This window comes from Pinus tabuliformis, chromosome 3_1 (assembly GCF_031772625.1).
Source record: "Pinus tabuliformis cultivar Carrire ecotype Pingquan chromosome 3_1, CPIR1, whole genome shotgun sequence".
In the NCBI taxonomy this organism is placed as follows: domain Eukaryota; kingdom Viridiplantae; phylum Streptophyta; class Pinopsida; order Pinales; family Pinaceae; genus Pinus; species Pinus tabuliformis.
Window position 1 is genome coordinate 716869534 of NC_142301.1, and position 21780 is coordinate 716891313.

Consider the following 21780-nt stretch of genomic DNA (forward strand, 5'->3'; position numbering starts at 1 on the left):
TGAGGCAGCCTTCCTCCTCCTCCCACAGACTGCATCCCGATGCCCGCCCTTCTAAATAATTGGGAATGAAAAGAGGTCTGATGGCCAGAGAGGGACAACCATTCAAAGAGTGTTATTACTGCGTCCTTCGCTTCTGCGATTCATAGAGTAAGGCCCCGATAGCAATATCTGATGCGATAGAGGGATAACAGGTCGGTTGGCTTCAATGGTGCGATGTTTCCGGGAAGACAGGTGATGAAATTTTCTGGATTCTACGCCTCCGTTACTGAAGAAGGTACAAACACAGTTACAGTTAATGTCTTTGCAGAGCGAATGAAAATAGTTGAATGAAACAAACAAGGATTTATGAGCACAGGGTAAAAGATTATAGCTATGAATGAATGTTTCATCTTTCATATTCGATTGCATCCAGACTCACCAAGACCCTTTATATTTCGATGCATCGAGAGTGATCAAGAGTTTTTATTGTGTAGTTAGGTTTCGTAAATGTAATTGTGAGTTTTAGTCATTAATTCGGTTTATTATTAGAAATCTATCTTGTAAGGTCAGAGGTCAGAGGCTTATTTTAATGAGTAAAGTAATTAAAAGTGAAAAAAGAGTGAATAAAATGTTTAAATCTTAAAGTCTTAAAAAATATTTTAAGATTAGATTTAAATAAATTATTTGAAAATCTATGATAATCAATTTTGTTGATATCAAATTCATATATATTTATATATAAAACAAATTGTTTAAATAAAATAGTTTAATGTTGTATATAATAAAATATTCAATATAAGTTATCAATATAATATTTTAATATGAATTATTAATTATTAAAAATTAAAAATCATTTTAATTTGTGATATAAAATGTCTTGATGTACATGTTATGTAAAATATTTTAATGTTAGCTATATATGTATTATATATTGTTTTAAAAAAAGTTATATGTATGATGAAAAAATAAGTTTTTTATATTTAAAACTTTTGAATCTCAATATTTTACAATTGAAAACAATAAAAGATTATACATTTTATTTTGGACTCCAAAAAAATTTGTATATGAAAAAATTCTATCCCTCTAGACTCATGTTAGATCCATGCTTAAGATCGATCTATACGGGTTAAAATCCTGCTTGTACTTTCTATAGACCTCTTATAGTTTAATCAATATTACTTTGCAATTTTTATTTTTTTTTCCAAAAAACTATGGTAACATATGTCTGTTAGCAAAAAACACGTGGATGTTTGAAATCCAACGACAAGATAGTTTTTGAACTCATATATAGAATTTTTCCAAAAAAACTGGTTATACTCTCATGTTTAATATATTTGGCTTTTTTTTTGAAATTGAATAAAATTTATTAAAATTACTAAACTTACATAATTCAAATGTTAAAAAAATCTAATATAATTTATTTATATATTTAAAGAAAACAAATATATATATATATATATATATATATATATATATATATATTATAGGCTTTTTTTATCTTATTCAAACAAATAAAACATAAAATACCAAAAAAAAAAAAAAAAAAAACCTTCTTAAAAATATCCATATAAACAAATAAATTATAAAAAGACCAGATACAAAAACTTAATCTTGCTTCTACCTCTCACAGACAAATTATGTATCTCAATTCATTTCAATCATTGAAAGCAATCCCTCATTTAAAACCAAAATGTAATTGTTTTGTCGTAATGTCATACATAAAGTCTACCTCTTGGATACACGGCATCTAAATAATAAATTTGATAGCTTACTAAGTTTTGTATTAACCTTGCCTCTTGGTTTTATTCGTTCATAAATTGAATAAGCAATCAAATTAAATAAATTATTTGGATCATGAAGGATGATTGATGTTCGGATATAAGATTTTCCGATTACTAAACATTTTAAATGAAGCGAAAAAAAATTAATCGTGTCAGTGCTAATCATAATATGGTACTAATAATATTATTAATACAGAAATTTCAATTAATAGAAATTGAAGGATAATTTATAAAATATAATTGAAGGATAGCCGGCAACTGGGTCAAATTGATGAGAACATTTACATGTCCCTGGGCAGGAAGTGGCACAATTACTGCAGGGAGAGAATGCTTCCCTTTTTCTGGCTATAAGGCAATTTTTTGGCGCTTTCGTCAATACTGAGTGGACACACAAACGCGTGGTAGAAGCTTCAAAAGACGCTAAATCACTTGTTGCCAGAGACTATCCTGAATTGGAGAAGCAAGGGCAAAGAATTCGATTTCTATCCATTCCTGATGGTTTACCGCCCGACCATGGTCGTACCTCCAAACTTGGCAAATTACTTGTTGCCCTGCAAAAATTAGGCCCCGCGTTGGACGACCTCCTTAGAAGCGCCGAAGGGAAATCACCATCATTTCCACCCATCACGTTCATCGTCACAGACCCCTTCATGTCTTGTACGGTGCAAGTCGCAAGCTATATGAAAGTGCCCAGAGTTATCTTCTGGCCTTTTTGTGCCGCTGCCTCCATTTCTCAATGCTACACCAACTTCCTTCTTTCTGAGGGACATATTCCAGTGAATGGTATGTTTTCCTATTTCCTATCTATATGTAATGTAGATTCATGTTGCGGGAGCTTTGAATTTCCTTTGTCTAAGGCACATGCACGTCTCACTATTTCGATAGATTGAATTTAAAGCCAGAGTATTTTAAATATATTTTTGGTATTTTCACTTAGATTAATTATATCATTATGTTATATTGTAGAATTTTGATTTTAAAAAAATATTAATAATTATTTGGGGTACTTAAAACCTAGAAACTTAACAGCTATAATTGATGCTTAATAAATCATCTTCTATATACAATATGTTATATTAATAGTATTATTGGTGTTTGAATTCAAGCTTCTGTGATCCATAGCTTGTTGATATAGGAAGAACCTTTAATCTTCTTCACATATCTAGAGGCATTATTGATGTTAGCATTTAGGTTTTCACAGTGATAGTTATGTTAATTAGATATCATTTTTTGGAATTCAACTGCTTAAAGTAAGTTATTCATCTATGATGATTTCCATTAACGAGGACAAGAGGTCACCAAGCGCGCGCTTAACAGTGTAGTTTTCCCCACAATCAAGCCCACTTAGCTTTCTACCCCATTTGCAAAAAGTTAGCAAGTATTGTGCGTCATGAACCATTCAAGTAGAGTTCCCTTCACTCTTTTAATTTAAGTATTGGGGGTTTCCACGGTGCATTATATTAGATATCATTTTTTGGGATTCAACCGTGTTTTGGTAATGTGAGGTTTTTTTGTAATATTATTGAGGGGTTAGATGTTTTGGTTGAACATTTCACCAAATACCAACAATGCTAGAATAACTTTATGTCTCTGAAAATGAGTAAAATATTCATACAAAACATCCAACACCTCAATAATACTACACATCTTTTTAATATAAAATCATGACAAATACAAGAATATAATTGAATATGAGAGAGCATGTTTGAATTATTTCATTTAGTACAGAAAGACAATGACAATGACAATACTTGTGTTTGTAATCTTCTTCACCTCAATAATACTACACATCTATAAAATCATGGCAACTACAAGAATGTAATTAAATATGAGAGATCATGTTTCAATTATTTCATTTAATATGGAAAGACAATGACAATACTTGTGTTTGTAATCTTCTTCACCTCAATAATACTACACATCTTTTTAATATAAAATCATGGCAAATACAAGAATGTAATTAAATATGAGAGATCATGTTTCAATTATTTCATTTACTATAGAAAGACAATGACAATACTTGTGTTTGTAATGACAATACTTGTGTTTGTAATCTTCTTCAGTAAGGAAAGAACAAAATGCAATGACAATACTTGTGTTTGTATCTTGTTCAGTAAGGAAAGAACAAAATGCAGGAAAACTCATCACTTGTCTTCCCCGAAACATCCCACCATTGAAGCCGACCGCTCTGTTATCCTTCTATCGCTCCCAAGATCCATCCGACATTCTTTTCAAAGTCGACCGACCTGTTATCTTATCCTTCTATCGCTCCCAAGATCCATCCGACGTTCTTTTCAAAGCCTTTCTCCCTGAATCACAGAAGCAAAGTAAAGGGGATTACATACTAGTGAACACGCTTGAGGAACTCGAAGGGAAGGACGGAGTAACAACACTCTTTGAATGGTTCTCCTTCTCTGGCCATAGGACCTCTTTTTCTTCCCAACTATTTAGAAGGAAGGGCATCGGGATGCAGTCTGTGGGAGGAAGAGGAGGGCTGCGTCACCTGGCTGGATATGCAACGGCCGGGATCAGTTATATATATTTCGTTTGGGAGCATCGCTGTCAGATCAAAACAACAGCTGGAGCAGCTGGCATTAGGGCTAGAGAACAACGGACAACCTTTCTTGTGGGTTCTGAGATTAGATATCGCAGATGGTCAGGCTACAATTTTGCCTAAGGGCTTTGAAGAACGAACAAAGAAACGGGCATTGTTTGCATGATTGACCACCAATCTTTCTTAGTATGTGAAAATCTCTGTCTAATCCATAAAATTCGAAGTGAATTCCAATTTAGATATTAAGTTTATTAAAATGTTTAAGGAATATCACTCAGTCAATAACACGTTAATGAGAAAGATAATAACTTTTTAGGAGGATTTTGTATTTTTTAATTAATATTATTAAAATAATTTATATATAAAGGGAATCAATTTAAGTTTTTAATTAAAATTTATAATTTTATATTTATATTATAATATATATTTTTATAAATTTGTAATTTTTTTGGGGTTAGTTTCGGTATTTGAATTTTGGATAAAACGATTTGCATAATATTTCCCAATAAATCAATTGCCAATTAAACTAGTCTTATAAATTTATGTTATAAATTTTATTAATTTTATTTTAAAAATTTAATAATATAAAAATATATTTTTTTAATATATTTATATATTTTATTTTTTATTAAAAAATAATTAACCAGTTTAAATTACATATATATATATATATAAACTATACTGTTAGAAAAATAGAAAAGTGATTTCCTAATATTATATAAACAACATTTTAATGATATTTTTATTCATATCGTTTATTTTTATTTTATTGTTTGGATTCTTTTTATTTATTTTTATTTTACAATTTATAATTTTTATGAATTTTGTTTAAATTAAAGAAATTAATTTAGAATTATATTTATATACATATATTTGAAAATTTGAAAATACACTGATTTTATATATATTTATAAAACATATCTTAATTGATACTTTAAATAAAGATTTTTATAAAATATTTTATACTAGTATCAATAATAAAAGTATCTAACTTATTGAGTTCATGTCTTTTTAGTCAATTATCTGGATTAGAATTTTGAAAAATAATTATCTATATCATATTTCATTCTTAAATCACTTAGAAAATGTTAAATATAGATTGAAAAAAGACAATAAATTAAAGTTCATTTCATAATTAGCCATGTATCAAAAATATGTAACAATAATATTTACATAATTACATCATATTCTAGTACACATAGGGAATTAAAAATTTGATAGAGAGAATATGTTTGAGCATTAAATTCCCTATACAAATGTGAGAAAGGTACGTCAATAAACTACTTAGAAATGCTCATTAAGTTTTCCACCTCAGAAGACTGGTGGTGTAAATATATAATGTTTTGTTCATCCGTCTTATAACCAGAGATGAGTCCCCAAGAATTTGGAGATTCATAAGATCAATGTTCAAATGAGTTTTAGGAGACATTAAACAGATTTGACTTCATTGGAGTATTTTTTCCTACCTTTATGTCCACCTTTTCATAGAAAAAGTGAGTTTCTCTCTCATATAAAATAAACCTCAATACACAAACCTAACTTGTGCCAAGGCATGCACTTTCAAAAAAGATTTAGGAATATTTCTTGTTTATCCACAAGTCATTGATGATTTATGGCCCTTTAGGAAAGCTCATAAACTTAAACGAAGAAAATAAAGCAAAAAAATGAGATGTAACCCGAAAGGATGAAGGGAAGAGTTTGAGGGAAGGAAAACACCTTAAAAAAAAGTGACAATCCTCAAGATGCTAACATCTTGACCAAGCTATATCCCCCATACTACTAAATATGGAAGTGACCTATATGCCTTCAAGTGCCTTGATATAAACTAGTCCTTGAAATTATGGTCCACCATCATCCTTTTCCACAAATTAAGGAGGCCTAAGTGGTATTCCACCTCCCTCTAAATTTTCATTGAGGAGGGCCACACATAAATTGAGGAGAGGTAGTTCCACCATATTACTTACATAATAAGCACTTACCTAGACTTTGGGATTTTCTCCTTTCGAGTCGCTTCATGTCAAAATTCAATTGCAAAAAAACAAGCCACGTGAAGGAGATACATTTGGAATGTATTGTCACCTTCCATAGCATAGTCCATCTTTAATCTCCCTCAACCACAACATGAGGATACCAATTGTGTACTCACTTCTAACTGAGTTTGTTTCCCATTTGAGTTCATCCATTGTATACTTCAAACATATGTGGGATTTTCAAAGTTCCACCTAAAATTCCTCGAACGAACATTTCATCTTAGCATCCATCCCTAGTTCTCATGTCAAACACTAACCTTGAGCACAAAGAGTTGTAGCTTAAGGCCTCCCAAATTTGATAGAGTATGTTGGCCCCTTCCAATGTTCTTCTTTTGAAATAAAGCTCATAGTCTTTAGAAAGAACATCCTCTTTTATAGTCATGTCACTCTTGTTATTTTATATGGATGTAAGGTTTGAGGTTGTAGTATATCCAAACAGTCGTGCAGAAATATTGAACAACTCCAAAAGAAAATTTTAACCTGTCATCTCAAAATTAAAGAAAATACTCCCTACCCTATCCTCTTTATTGAAAAATTATTTCCCACATTGAAAGCATGGCATTAATAGGTATGTTATGTATAAGAATAAGTTATACAACATGGATGCCAAGAGATTTCCTAAAATTACTTCTATCTATAGAAAAAAACCCCAAAATTCAACTCAAGCAAGGGTGGGATAAGGATGTCTAGTCATGGCTAGACCATTGAGAAATAAATGAGGAGATCATCTATCCAAATTCCAAATTTAAGGATAGATTGGGGGGAAATAAAGAGCTAGAGGGAAAAATGAAACTACTACATTATTAGGAGGTGATCAACCCCAAACTTGAACACAAAAGTAGATCTCTTTCTTGACTAGTGCTAAGAATAAAATGAACATTTCCAAGATTAGAACTAATAAGCTCCATAGTGAAACTAGGTGTTGGTAAATAACAAAACACCATGGGATGAAAATGCTTGTCAAATATGTGATCTTAGGAGGGTTGAGAATGAAAAAAAATCCCGTGGGATGAAAATGTTTGTCAAATATGTGATCCTAGGAGGGTTGATAATGAAAAAAAATCTCTCTTAGATTTCTGTTCTTATACTCACATTCAATCTAATTTTCAAATTATTTTTCACTCTACCAACCTTCTTGAGCTTTTAACTCATCAAAACTATGGTGATCTAGGAGGCTTCTCTCACTTCTTTTTAGCACAGAAATAAGAAGTTAAGAAATTTTATTAATCTCTTACCTTCTTAAGGTATGGTGGACCATATACGTCTTAGTGGATATTATTTTTCATTATTATGATCATATATTTTTATGCATAATATAGATTATTTTTTTAATATTTTAATTAAATTTAATTTTTTTATAATTATAAAATAAAAAATTCAAATTTAGATAAATTATAATAAAAAATAAAAATAAATAATTATAAAATAAAAATAAATATATATTTAAAAAATAAGTAATTATTTGTTTCTAAATAAATATATATTTTTATCTTCCAATTACATGATTTCAAAATTTCATAAAATCTCAATTTTTTTTAATTTAAAATATATATATATATATATATATAGAGAGAGAGAGAGAGAGAGAGAGAGAGAGAGAGAGAGAGTATGCTATTAATGAGATTATTGATGAGAGTATTTTATTGATAATATTATGATGAGGAAAAATGTTGAATATTATTGGATATTTCATGGTGTATGTGGGAGTGGGGAAATACAAGTGCATTGGGCATTTTCTATCCCTCTCCATGCAACCGACACACAAATATGTTTGAGACACATGTGATATGTAGATCTAGTGCCGATATTTTGGAGACCTCTCATCGTTATATGTTTTTTCTCAAAACACGTGGCCTTGAGGCTGGTAATATCAAGGTGAATGTGGAGAACAACATTGTTCACATTGTCGGTAAAATTAAGAAGAAGAACATGCAATTAAATTTGGACGTAAAGCTGATAGGAATGGAGAGGGAAACTACAAGGTGTATTCGAAAATTTATCCTATCAACAGACTCCAATGTAGAGAACATAGAGGCTACTTACAAGGTTAGCATCCTGAGTGTGACCATGGCCAAGCGTTAGCCCTCCGACTTTGAGAAGCCAAATCATAAGGTTGTCAGCAAAGTGTTTTTTGAAAGTCTTTATCCAAAGTTGGATCCAACAATGGAAGGTGTTGGTGAGTTGGATCATAAAAAAATTATGATCTTTGTTTGGACCATGTCATGTCCAATTGCATTTTAGTCACAGAATCAAAAGAAGTGGGAGTTTTGAGTGTCAAGATTCAACAACATACAGGTATTCCTATGGGTGAAATGAGGCTCCTCTATGGAGGGAGGAAACTGAAGATGGAAAAATGCCTCAGAGGCTATGGAATTAAGAGGGATGCCACAATCACTATAGTGACATGCTTGTTTGTAGGTTCCCAAGGGGGTTGGGAATCTTTAGATTAAAATAATCTATCCTTCAAGGAGGCCCTCAAAATAGGACCCTGGTCTTAGCAATGATAGGCAACTCATAGGGCATTCTACGTGGATAAAGTTGAGGAGGTGCAGTACTTTATTGAAATTTCACACCAAAATATGGAGGACTACCTTCAACTCTACACTGAATCAAGCCTTATCTGTCACTTCGATGGCTTATGGCCACATTTAGATGATCTATACAAATGGATTCATATGGTTTGGACTGAAGAGTGCAAGCTCATCTTCTACTCTAAAGGATTTTTTATAGTGATTTTTGATGAAATAGAAAAGTACCAGAAGGCCCTAAATTATGGGCCTTGGTTATGGGGTAAAGTTGGTTTGTTCATAACTTCCTAGTTTTTGGAGTTCGATCCTTCTACAATAGTATCACCAAATTTCCAATTTGGGTTCGACTTCTAAATTTTCCCGCCCATATTTGGCACCTTTAAGTTTTTCAGGGCATACGAAATTTTTCGGTCATTTTCCTACCACATATCCCTCTTGAGGGATGTGTGACCTATACACCTACTGAAAAATATGTGTGGAAATTGACATTATTAAAGGGATGTTAGATTAAAACAATTTAAAAATTAGTGGTTTTCATTGAACCCAACCTCTGGATTACGAGAATATTGTATTTTAGTGTTGAATTTGTCTACAAACTAGCCATATATATAATTCCTACCCTCTATTAAATTACATCAAGAGACAACACTTTAGATCTTCAAAATCTAAAAGTTCGAAACATGTTAACCCGTCCTCTATGGAGGGTGAGACTTCTTCCATTTCAAATCAAGAGGCGAATGGTGTTGACAATGGTATGACTCCAGAGAAGTAAGATCAGATTGTCACTCCTCATCAAACTTATGTGGCTTCAATAGGGATCTCAGTACCCCTTGAAAATAGGAAATTGGGAAGTCAAGACACCTCTTTGGGTATTTTAAAGCGTGCACATGAATTGACTTCTTTTGAGACCGATAGGGAATCTCCTTCAGATCTCACCAATAATCTATAAATTAATTTGGTTGATTCGCCTCCTGTAGGTCAGAAAAAGGTTGCGAGAAAGAGAGGAAAGAAGAGTCACTTTGAAGACCATACCGAAGTCGGGTGATTCTATTTGGTCTACCAAATCTATCGTAGTCTCTTCTTTTGGGTCTGTCAAATCCATGCTCTGTCAAAGTCCTTAGATGGACATCCGCTACACCAATATATATATATATATATATATATATATATAGAGAGAGAGAGAGAGAGAGAGAGAGAGAGAGAGAGAGAGAGAAATACTCATTAAAATTTGTTAGCATATCACATTTCAATTTCCCAAGAATGTTATTCTTATTATTTTATTAATTTCTCAATAGAGTAAAATACATTTAAATATGAAAGTTTTTTTGTTTGTTTTTTATTATAAAGAGAAATTTACAACAGAAAAGTTATTCATCTTAGGCCACACCAACCTTTAACATGGGGGAAATTTGCAATGTCTCCTACCAAATACCACAAATTTCACATCAAAATCACTACTCACTATGTCTATTTTATAAAAATAACCTGAGGATTGTACCTAATCTAGGCCACATGAACAATTAACATGGGTGGATTTCCTTGGGCGTCTCCTCCCAAATACGGTGAGTTTCAAATACGGTGAGTTTCAAACCTTAGCCACCTTAAAGAATGAAACCTTCAAATGTAATTATGACAGAAGAATTTTGAATTCATTTTAAAAGAAGGATATAGAGGTGAACTTTTATCCACTTATGTATGGCGAATAACCCCTTACTCTTCACCATTAAATCCTACTTCTTTGGAAAAAAATTTGACGAAATAAGTATGGCTAAACTTTGATACTCTTTGTATACACATATCACAAGATCATTAATATAACCTCCCTAAATACAATATCAAATTAAATCGCTAACTCTACCTCAAAATATTTCTTTAAAATTGATCTTGATTTAATAGTAAAGAACTCATCACCATTAAATTCAAATCCTCTCTTTTCAGTAATAAATCCAATTCTTTTAAATATAATTTAAAAACAAAAACAAATAAATCTAATTTTCAAATAATTAAATAATTAAAAAAATAAAAGGAAAATTTGATAATGTTTACCTACTATATATTTTATAAAATTTAAAACATATGAACTTAAATCACATATCATTTATAAAATAACATTGTAATAAAAAAAACTAAACCAATAATAATCTCTGTACGTACATATATTTTTAATGATAATAAAAAATTATAAAACCATTATAATTTTAACTTATGAAACATCTGCCATTCTCATTAATTTCGTAATGCTTAACTAATACCCCTTTAACATTTTAATAAAGTAATTATGTACATTGGAATTTACTTGGAATTTTGTGGATTAAACTACGATTCGGAAGAACTGGGCGAAATGGAGTGTGAACCACGTAGACGATAGAGTCACGTGTATGGATCATCTAGGTTGTGTGCTTTTGACAATTTGACTTTCTTACGTACGGTTACATGTGTGAGGGGCGTGCCACAACGTCATCGATAGATGCCTCAAGCACTATGAGATGCCATGTAAGCTGGGCATAAATTTTTCTCTAGTTTCCAGACTTCTGGTTGGTGCTAGATCTTCTGTTAGTGCTCGGATCATTTAACCGCCACAATCAAAATATCTAGAAACAGAGTAGAATCCAGTGAAAGAAGATACTTGAAAAGGAACATTACTGGTGCCAAGAATCTGATTTCAATTACTTTAAAACATTTGAAGGAAAAGGATGACAATTATGAACCATTACAGTCTAGGTGGTACATGATCACATAATCTGTACCGGATGAAGCCATTGAAGCCATGAAATGGAGCAAGCGTGATGACCATATTTAATATTTTCCACATCTAAAATATTTTCTTTTTTAAGAATGATACTGGTTTTGCATATGTGGTAAACCCACTTATGAGTAAAACCTGAAAGGCTTGAAAGCCAAGCTCTCTTGACATCTTCTGGACTTCAAGTCAAATGGCTTCATGTTTTGGATTGGTGCACTTTACTCATCGTCATGGCATTAACGAAAGTGTTTAGGTTCAGAAAAGAAGATCCTCCATGAAGGACGGCCTTTGTTGCCGACTCTTTGAGTTTGAGAACGTTGTCTCTCATCTTCTTTCCTTCCGCTGTTCTCATCACTCTCCTCACAACATCCTCAACCTCTTCTTTCGTGACCACCTTGCGTTCATCCACATCCACGTCCTCAAAATCGAGGCCGATCTTCCAAACCTCCTTAGCGAATCTGCAGTTGAGAAACTGATCGCCAAAATATGGGAATCCCACTAACGGAACTCCCATGCTCACAGTGTGTGAGGAATAATCCCACCGAAGCGTGGGCAAGGAATAATCCCACCGAATAATCCCACAAAGATTGCCCGTTTCTTTGTTCGTTCTTCAAAGCCCTCAGGCAAAATTGCAGCCTGACCATCTGCGATATCTAACCTGAGAACCCACAAGAAGGTTGTCCGCTGTTTTCTAGCCCTAATGCTAGCTGCTCCAGCTGTTGTTTTGATTTGACAGCGACGCTCCCAAACGAAATATATATAACTGATCTCGGCCGTTGCATATCCAGCCAGGTGAGGCAGCCCTCCTCCTCCCACAGACTGCATCCCGATGCCCTTCCTTGTAAAAAATTGGGAAGAAAAAGTGGTCCAATGGCCAAAGTAGGACAGCCATTCAAAGAGAGTGCCGTTATTGCATCCCTCCCTTCGAGCTCCTTGAACGTGTTCAACAATACATAGTCGCCTTTGCTTTGCTTCTATGATTCATGGAGAAAGGCTTTGAAAAGAATGTCGGATGGATCTTGGGAGCGATAGAAGGATAACAGGTCGGTCGGCTTCAGTGGTGGGATGTTTCCGGGAAGACAGGTGATGAAATTTTCTGGATTATTCGCCTCCGTTACTGAAGAAGGTACCAACATAGTATAGTTGTTGTCTTTGCAGAGCAAATGAAAATAGTTGAATGAAACAAACCAGGATTTATAAGCATAACGTAAAAACTATAACTATGAATGAATGTTTCATCTTTCATATTCGATTGCATCGAGACTCACCAAGACCATTTATATTTAGATGCATCGATAGCGATAGGTCTCGTAAATGTAATCGTGAGAATTAGTTAAGAGAAGAGGCTAATTTTGTAACCTCGCTGTATGTGTAAGTATGTTAATATGGAGTTGACGAGTGTTTTTAAAATAAAAATAAAAATAAAATTTAAATGGAATAATAATATTTTTTATAATAAAAAATAAATATGCTAGGAATAAAGTAATTAAAAGTAAAAAAGCGTTAAATCTTAAATTTTTTAAAAATATTTTAACATTAGCTTTTAATAAACTATTTGAAAATTTATGTTAATTAATTTATGTGGATATCAAATTTATATATATTTATATATATAAAAAATAGTTAAATGAAAATATTTTGATATTGTATATAACAAAATATTCAATGTGAGTTATCAATATAATATATTAATACTAGCTATACTTAAAAATATATTAATAATTAAAAAACCATTTTAATTTGTATTGTAAAATGTCTTGATGTACATGTTATGTAAAATATTTTAATGTCAACTATGTATATATTATATATTTAAAAAAAAATTATATATGTATCATGAAAAAATAAATTTTTATGGTTAAAACCTTTGAAACTTAAAATTTTACAGTTTGGTAACAATAAATGATTACACATTGCATTTTGCACTGTAAACAAGTTTGAACATAAAGAAATTCAATCCCTTTAACCTTATGTTAAATCCATGCTTAAGATGGATCTATAATGGTTAAAATACCTCCTTATACTTCCTATAGACTTCTTTTAGTTAAACCAATGTTACTTTTAAAACCTTTAAATCTTAATATTTTATAGTTTGGTAACAATAAAAAATTACACACTATATTTTACACTCTAAAAAAATTTGCACATAAAAAAATTCAATCCCTTAAACTTATGTTAAATCCATGCTTAAAATGAATCTATATTGATTAAAATCCTCTTTATACTTTCTATAGACTTTTTGTAGTTAAATCAATGTTACTTTACCATTTAAAAAAAAAAAAAATTATAACCTCCGTGTCAATTCACAAAACACACTTTATGTTTGAAATCCAACATAAACGTAGTTTCTGAACTCATGTAAAATTTATCGAAAACAGCTGGCTATATTCTCATGTTTAGTGTTTTTGGCATACTATTTTTTTCCGAAATTAAGTAAAATTTATTAAAATTATAAACCTATATAATTTAAATGTTAAAAAATATCTAATATACAAAATTTATTTATATATTTAAAATATCAAAAAATTATAATTTACAAATTTTTTATCTTAAAAAAAATAAAACCTAAAATACCACAAAAAAAAATCCTTAAAAATATTCACATAAACAAATAAATTATGAAAAATCCAGATACACAAACTTAATCTTGCTTCTACCTCTCACAGACAAATTATGTATCTCAATTGATTGCAATCATTTAAAACAATCCATCATTTAAAACGGGCATATAGAACATTTTGCGTACACTGAAAACCAAAAAGTAATTGTTTTGTCATAATGTCATACATAAAGTCTACCTATTGGTTACATGGCATCTAAATAATAAATTTGAAAGTTTACTAAGTTTTGTGTTAACCTTGGTTCTTGGTTTTATTCGTACATAAATTGAAGAAGCAATCAAATTAAATAATTTTAATCTTGGTTCTTGGTTTTATTGGTACATAAATTGAAGCAATCAGATTAAATAATTTATTTGGATCATGAAGGATGATTGAAGTTGGCATATAATATGAAGCGAAAAAATTATTAATCATGTCAGTGCGAATCATAGTATGGTATTAATAATATTATTAATACAGAAATTTCAATTAATAGAAATTAAAGGATAATTTATAAAATACGATTTGATCAACCATCAGAAAATGTGAACTCTCTTGTAATTACTGGAAATGGAGAACATACCATTTATTGGAATATGTCCCTCAGAAAGAAGGAAATTGGTGTAGCATTGAGAAATGGAGGCGGCTGCACATATAGGCCAGAAGATAACCCTCGGCACTTTCATATTGCTTGCGACTTGCTCCGTACAAGACATGAAGGCGTCTGTGACGATGAACGTGATGGGTGGACATGCTGCTGATTTCTCTTCAGTGCTTCGAAGGAGCTCCTCCAAGGTGGGCCCTAACTTTTGCACGGCAACAAATAACTCGCCAACGTTGGAATTGCGACCATGGTCGGGTGGTAAACCATCTGGAATAGACAGAAATCGAATTCTTTGTCCTTGCTGGTCCAGTTCGCGATCGTTTCTGTTGGAAGTTTCTGTTCACTTCAAACACACAACAAAAATATCAAAGAAAACAACGCTCTGGTTTTATCCAGGATCTTAATCATATATAATAATAATAAAACTGTTACAAAATTGTCTTCTTCTACTCAGAGGGTTTTACAATAGGAACTTCAGTTCCAGTACTGCTGTGCGTTGCAAGAAGAAAAGAAGAAAAAAAAACTTCTTGGCTAATACACTACACTCTCTCTCTCTACGCGTCTCTGCTCTTGCATTCTTTTTTTATATCGAATAACACAAAAATATCTTTTACAATACGTGTTGCTTTTCCCTACTTCCGTGAAAATAAAAAATAATAAAATTTAAGATTTTTACCTACATTTACCAACCTTCGTAAATATCATTAATTACACCCCTCAAAATATCTTGCTGGAAATTAATGCATGGCTTATCACACCATCTCATCGCAAGAGGAGAAAAGATGTTCCACCGCCTCTATAACCTTTAAATCATGCGATCTGCGATCACATCGCAAATATCGCATCGCAGACAATACAAGGATGCAACGAAGGGTGACAAGGGAAACTGCGATATGCGATCTGCGATCGCATCGCAGAGGAAAAATTTGCAAGTTGAAATTACCATTCCAACACTCCCCTTTAATTTTAACTGCTGGGTTTTTTTCTGCATACCCAGGTATTTCCTGAAATAATCGAAACTTTTCTTTGCCAATGGTTTTGTCAAGATGTCAGCTAGCTGATCCTCTGTTCTGCAGTGCTGCAAAACAATCTCACCATTGTTAACCAATTCACGTATGAAGTGAAATGTGGTGTCTATGTGCTTTGTCCTTTTATGAAAAACAGAATTTTTAGACAATGCTATTGCTGAGCTATTGTCATAGTAAATGGTTGTGCCATTTTCTTGTTCATGACACAAATCTCTGAGAACTCTTCTCAGCCACACTGCTTGGCATGCTGCTGCTGTTGCTGCCACATATTCTGCCTCTGCTGTTGACAAAGCTACAGCTGGTTGCTTCTTGGAAGCCCATGAGATGGCTCCCGATCCCATATGAAACACATATCCTGATGTGCTTTTCCTATCATCAACACTTCCAACGCAATCACTGTCAGTGTAACCTGTCAACATGAAACTTTCAGAAGAGGAGTATAAAATACCAAACCCCTTCGTTCCATTCACATACCTTAGAATCCTCTTGGCTGCCTGCCAATGAGTCTCTCTCGGTCTTTCCATAAATCTGGAAATTAATCTCACAGCGTGCATAATGTCCGGCCTAGTTGCAGTCAAGTACATAAGGCTGCCAACTATGCTCTTGAACAATTTTGGATCAAAATATTTGCTGCTGTCTTCTTTGGTTAATTTCAACCCCACTACAGTTGGAGTTACAGCTGCTTTGCTGTTCTGCATGTTAAATCTCTTCAACACTGCTTCTACATATTTATCTTGAGAAATGAAAACACCATTTTCACTTTGGTCTACTTCAATTCCAAGAAAATATCTTAAGAAGCCCAAGTCAGTCATTTCAAATTCACTTTTCATGACTGCTTTAAAATCAGCAATGAAAGAAGCATCATTGCTAGTAAAAATCAGATCATCTACATATAGAACAACGATAAGTATCTTACCGTCATTCTCCTTTATGTAGAGTGTGGGTTCACCATCACACTTGTCAAACCCATTCTCAATCAGGCAAGCATCTATTCTGTTGTACCATGCTCTTGGAGCTTGCTTCAGCCCATAAAGAGCCTTCTTCAATTTGCAAACTTTATGTTCTTGGCCTTCAACTTCATAGCCCGGAGGTTGATCAACGTAAACCTCTTATTTTAACACTTCATTCAGGAATGCAGATTTAACATCCATCTGATAAATCTTCCATTTGTGTTGTGCTGCTATAGACAACACTGTTCTGACTGTTTCCATCCTTGCTACAGGTGGAAAGGTTTCATCATAGTCTTTGCCTTGTTGCTGCTTGTAGCCTTTCACAACAAGTCTTGCTTTGTGCCTGTCAATCTTGCCTTCAGAATTGCTTTTGGTCTTATAGACCTACTTAACTCCAATGGCATCTTTGCCTACAGGGAGGTCCACTAACTCCCATGTTTTACTCTTCTCAATTGCACCAATTTCTTCATTCATTGCTTCAATCCATTTATCTTTATTCACAGCATCTTCAAAATAAACTGGGTCATCAACATGACAATACAAAGCGAATAATGAATTCAGACCGGTATTGTTACTTACCTCTCCTTGTTCATAAATCTCATTCAGATTTCTGAATCTTGGTCTTCTTGGTGTACTTGGAGTCCCATCCAAACTTGAGGGTATTTCTGATCCCTGTGGTGTGCTTGGAGAAGCACTTCCTTGACTTCTTAAGGCTGTTCGAATTCCAGATTGTGGTGTGGTTTGTTGTAGTTGCTGTGGTGGAGGAGGAGCCACCAAGGAAGGATTGTTTGCTTCTGTCCCTTCCTCTTCTTCTTCGTGAGACAAAATTGTCTTCACATTCACTGTCTTCTCTAAGCTTCCATCCCAAGCTTCATCTTCAATGAACTGCACATCTCTGCTTACTATCAATTTCTTGGTGGATGGATTATAGAGTCTGTATTCTTTTGACTCATCACAATAGCCAATAAAGACACACTTCTCCCCCTTACTATCAAGCTTCTTCCTTAGCTGATCCGGTACATGTGCATATGCCACACAACCGAATACCCTCATGTGAGTGACAGTTTGCTTTTGACCACTCCATGCTTCTTCTGGTATTCTGTTCATGACAGCTTTAGTTGGGCATCTATTCAAGATGTAAACTGCACAAGTAATAGCTTCTGCCCAATACTCATGCGGTAAGTGGTTTGCCTTTAGCATACTTCTTACCATGTCAAGAATGGTCCTATTCTTTCTTTCGGCAACACCGTTCTGCTGAGGTGTATACCTTGCGGTGAACTCCTTTCGTATGCCATTCTCTCTGCAAAAGCGCAGAAAGTCTTGGGAGATGTACTCTCCTCCTCTATCTGTTTTGAGCACTTTGATATAATGCCCACACTTCTTCTCAACAAGAGTTTTGAAGTGGCGGAATTTCTCAAACACTTCACTCTTCTGTTTCAGCATATACACCCATGTCTTTCTGGTGTAATCATCAATGAAAGTTAAAACATATTTATTTTCGGAAAATGATGGTGTTTGCATCGGTCCACACACATCAGAATGAACAATTTCCAATGGTGCTTTTGCCCTTATACTCTTTCCTGCTGGAAAGCTTTCTTTGTGTTGCTTGCCCAAGATGCAGCCTTCACAAAGGCTGTCTGGTTTCTCGATCAATGGTAATCCCTTTACCATTCCCTTTCTGTGCAACAGATTCAGGCCTCCGAAATTGAGATGTCCAAATCTCAAATGCCACAACCAATTCACATCTTTCAATTGTTCCTGAAAGACTTCTTGTGTTACAGCTGCAATAGTTCTTCCTTCCTTTAAATCTGCCCTGAGTTTGAGAGGAAACATTCTATTACTGGTCATCTGCACCTGTGCAATGATCTTCTTGCTTGGAGGTATGTCTCTGATAGTACACAAATCATCTTTGAAGAACACGTTGTAACCTTTGTTTATGAGCTGTCCAATGCTCAAAAGATTACATTTCAGACCAGGTACATAGTATACATCTGGCACAGCCATCCGTTCTCCATTTTTTGCTCGGATACTGACTCTGCCCTTACCCTTGACAGATATCGTATCATCAGTCCCTGTTGTTACCTCAGATTTCACATTTTCATCCAGATTGGCAAACATTTCAATATTACCAGTCATGTGATTACTACAACCTGAGTCTAAGAACCAAAAATCTTCTTGTTTATCTTGTGCTATGTTACATGTTAACAGCACATTCTTTGGGTTCTTATCTTCTTCATTTGCAAAATTTGCATTCTGCCTATTATTCATGTCACTTTGCTTTTTCCTACATTCATTGGCATAGTGCCCATATTTCTTACAATAATGACATTGGACTTGGGATTTGTCATACCTTTGTCCATGAGCTTGCTGTTTGCTTGAACCTTCATTTTGGTTCTGATTGTAGCTCCTTCCTCTTGTGCTAGCAGGATAATTTCTACCTCTGTTTTGGCTTCTTCCACGACCTCTGTAATTTGCTCTGCCTCGACCTCTTCTTTGGCCAAAAGACATCTGAGTCTTGAATGCTTGCTCAAAAGAGGAATCTGTTCCTCTACTCAGTCTGTGTTCATGAGACAAAAGAGAAGCACTCAGCACATCTACCGTGAACTGTGAGAGATCTTTTGTTTCTTCTATTGCTACCACAATAGATTCAAACCTTGAGGGTAAACATCTCAAGATTTTCTCTACAATCCTTCTATCTTCAAGAATCTCACCATGAGATCTTATCTGGGTTATTAAGCCAATAACCTGAGTGAAAAATGAATCTATTGTTTCAGATTCCTTCATGCTGAGATTTTCAAAGTCTTTCCTCAACATCTGCAACTTTGCAGTCTTCACCTTCTCCATGCCTTGATAGGCAGTTTTGAGAATATCCCATGCCTCTTTGGATTTTGTTGCTGCTGCAATCCGCGGAAAAACACTTTCATGTACTGATTGGAAGAGGAAAAAGAGGGCTTTGGCATCCTTCTTCTTGTCACTCTTCAACTGGTCTCTTTCTGCTGCTGTCAAAGCAGCCAACGCTGTTGCATCTGCCGGTTCAGCATAGCCAGTTTCAACCAGCTCCCATATTCCTTGAGAAGCAAACAGTGCTTTCATTGTTATTGACCAATAACTATAATTTTTCCCATTAAACTGTGGCAGTTGAGGATTTGTCAAACCTGTTCCAGCATCTGCCATCTTAACTTGTGAAAAATAAAGAAGAGATACTGGGTGTAAAAATAAAACAGGCAAAAAAAACTTTTCTACTGGAAAAAAAAATATGCTCAACAAGCTTCTTACAGCTCCTACAGTGAAAAACAAACTCTTGTTTTTGACTCACTGAGTGCCTAGACTAGCTCTGATACCATGTTAGAAGTTTATGTTCACTTCAAACACACAACAAAAATATCACAGAGAACAATGCTCTGGTTTTACCCAGGATCTTAATCATATAAAATAATAATAAAACTGTTACAGAATTGTCTTCCTCTACTCAGAGGGATTTACAATAGGAACTTCAGTTCCAGAAACTGATTCACTTTCTCAAAAATTATATCTTCAGCACTGTTGTGCGTTGCAAGAAGAAAAGAAGAAAAAAAAAACTTCTTGGCTAATACACTACACTCTCTCTCTCTACGCGTCTCTGCTCTTGCATTCTTTTTTTATATCGAACAACACAAAAATATCTTTTACAATACGTGTTTCTTTTCCCTACTTCCGTGAAAATAAAAAATAATAAAATTTAAGATTTTTACCTACATTTACCAACCCTAGTAAATATCATTAATTACACCCCTCAAAATATCTTGCTGGAAATTAATGCATGGCTTATCACACCATCACATCGCAAGAGGAGAAAAGATGTTCCACCGCCTCTATAACCTTTAAATCATGCGATCTGCGATTGCATCGCAAATATCGCATCGCAGACAATACAAGGATGCAACGAAGGGTGACAAGGGAAACTGCGATATGCGATCTGCGATCGCATCGCAGAGGAAAAATCTGCAAGTTGAAATTACCATTCCAACAGTTTCTGGAGAGAAGAGATTTAGGGTCTTTTGAAGCTTCCACATGCGTTTGTGTATCCATTCAGTATTAACGAAAGTGACAAAAACATCCCTCATAGCCAACGACTGGGCCAAATTGATGAGAACATTTACATGTCCTTGTGGAGGAAATGGCACAATTACTGCATGGGGAGCAAGTTTCCCGTTTTGCTCCAACATATTCATGTCATTATTGCTCAACATTATTCGTTTCTCTTCCATTAATCCACTAAGGAGTTGAGCTACGACTCATACAGCTTCTCCAAGGGATTGAATACAATTATCATGGTGATTATGTTTGGTTCTTATAATGGTTAAAAAATCATGGGCATTGCACACAGCATGCTGATGAAAATTTGCAAGCAATTTTCAACTTTTAGTTGATTTGGTAGGTTTACGTTTCCGTCATTAACTACAACTTGTTACTTGTCTCCAACTGAATGATTACCTGCGAGGAGACGTAATGCTGCTGGACCTCAAGAGTCAATGTCATGAATCTATCCAATAATTAATTAATTATTGGATAGATTCATGACATTGACTCTTGAGGTCCAACAGCATTACGTCTCCACACAACAAACTTAAAGTTAGGCGGTAATTCTTCACTTGTTGAAGTTAACCATCCCCACTACCGAGCTCAATAGTGTCAGCTAACGAGAGTTCGGGCTGTCGGGGGTGTTACGATGAGAAAAGAAGAAAGACAATGCTGTCTACTACCTTTTCCCCAATGGCAAGGGTTTTAGAATGACACGCTATGCCTTTCATTTATTGGTAGAGTTTTAGTGACAAGCTTGTAGAGGAACATGCTATGCTTTTCATTTATCGATGGAGTTTGAGAGTTGTGTTTCTCTACAGATAATTTTTTCTGAGAGTTGTGTTTCTCTACGGATATATATATATATTTTGTAGACTTTGTTCGGAAGAGCATAGATGAATGTGGAAAGAGAATATATGAAGA

The 21780-nt window shown here is 33.9% G+C and overlaps 1 protein-coding gene and 1 pseudogene across 1 annotated transcript; one reads left to right on the forward strand and one right to left on the reverse strand.

Moving 5' to 3' along the window:
• The first annotated feature begins 213 nt into the window (after positions 1 to 213).
• On the forward strand, positions 214 to 4480 carry LOC149189269 ((R)-mandelonitrile beta-glucosyltransferase-like). The gene is made up of 4 exons (XM_089410171.1): positions 214 to 297; positions 2060 to 2543; positions 3875 to 4087; positions 4185 to 4480. Exons 1-4 carry the CDS (start codon positions 214 to 216, stop codon positions 4478 to 4480), a joined length of 1077 nt encoding a protein of 358 aa, XP_089266297.1.
• Positions 4481 to 12212: 7732 nt separating this feature from the next.
• Positions 12213 to 21044, reverse strand: LOC149189270 ((R)-mandelonitrile beta-glucosyltransferase-like; annotated as a pseudogene).
• Between the last annotated feature and the right edge of the window lie 736 nt (positions 21045 to 21780).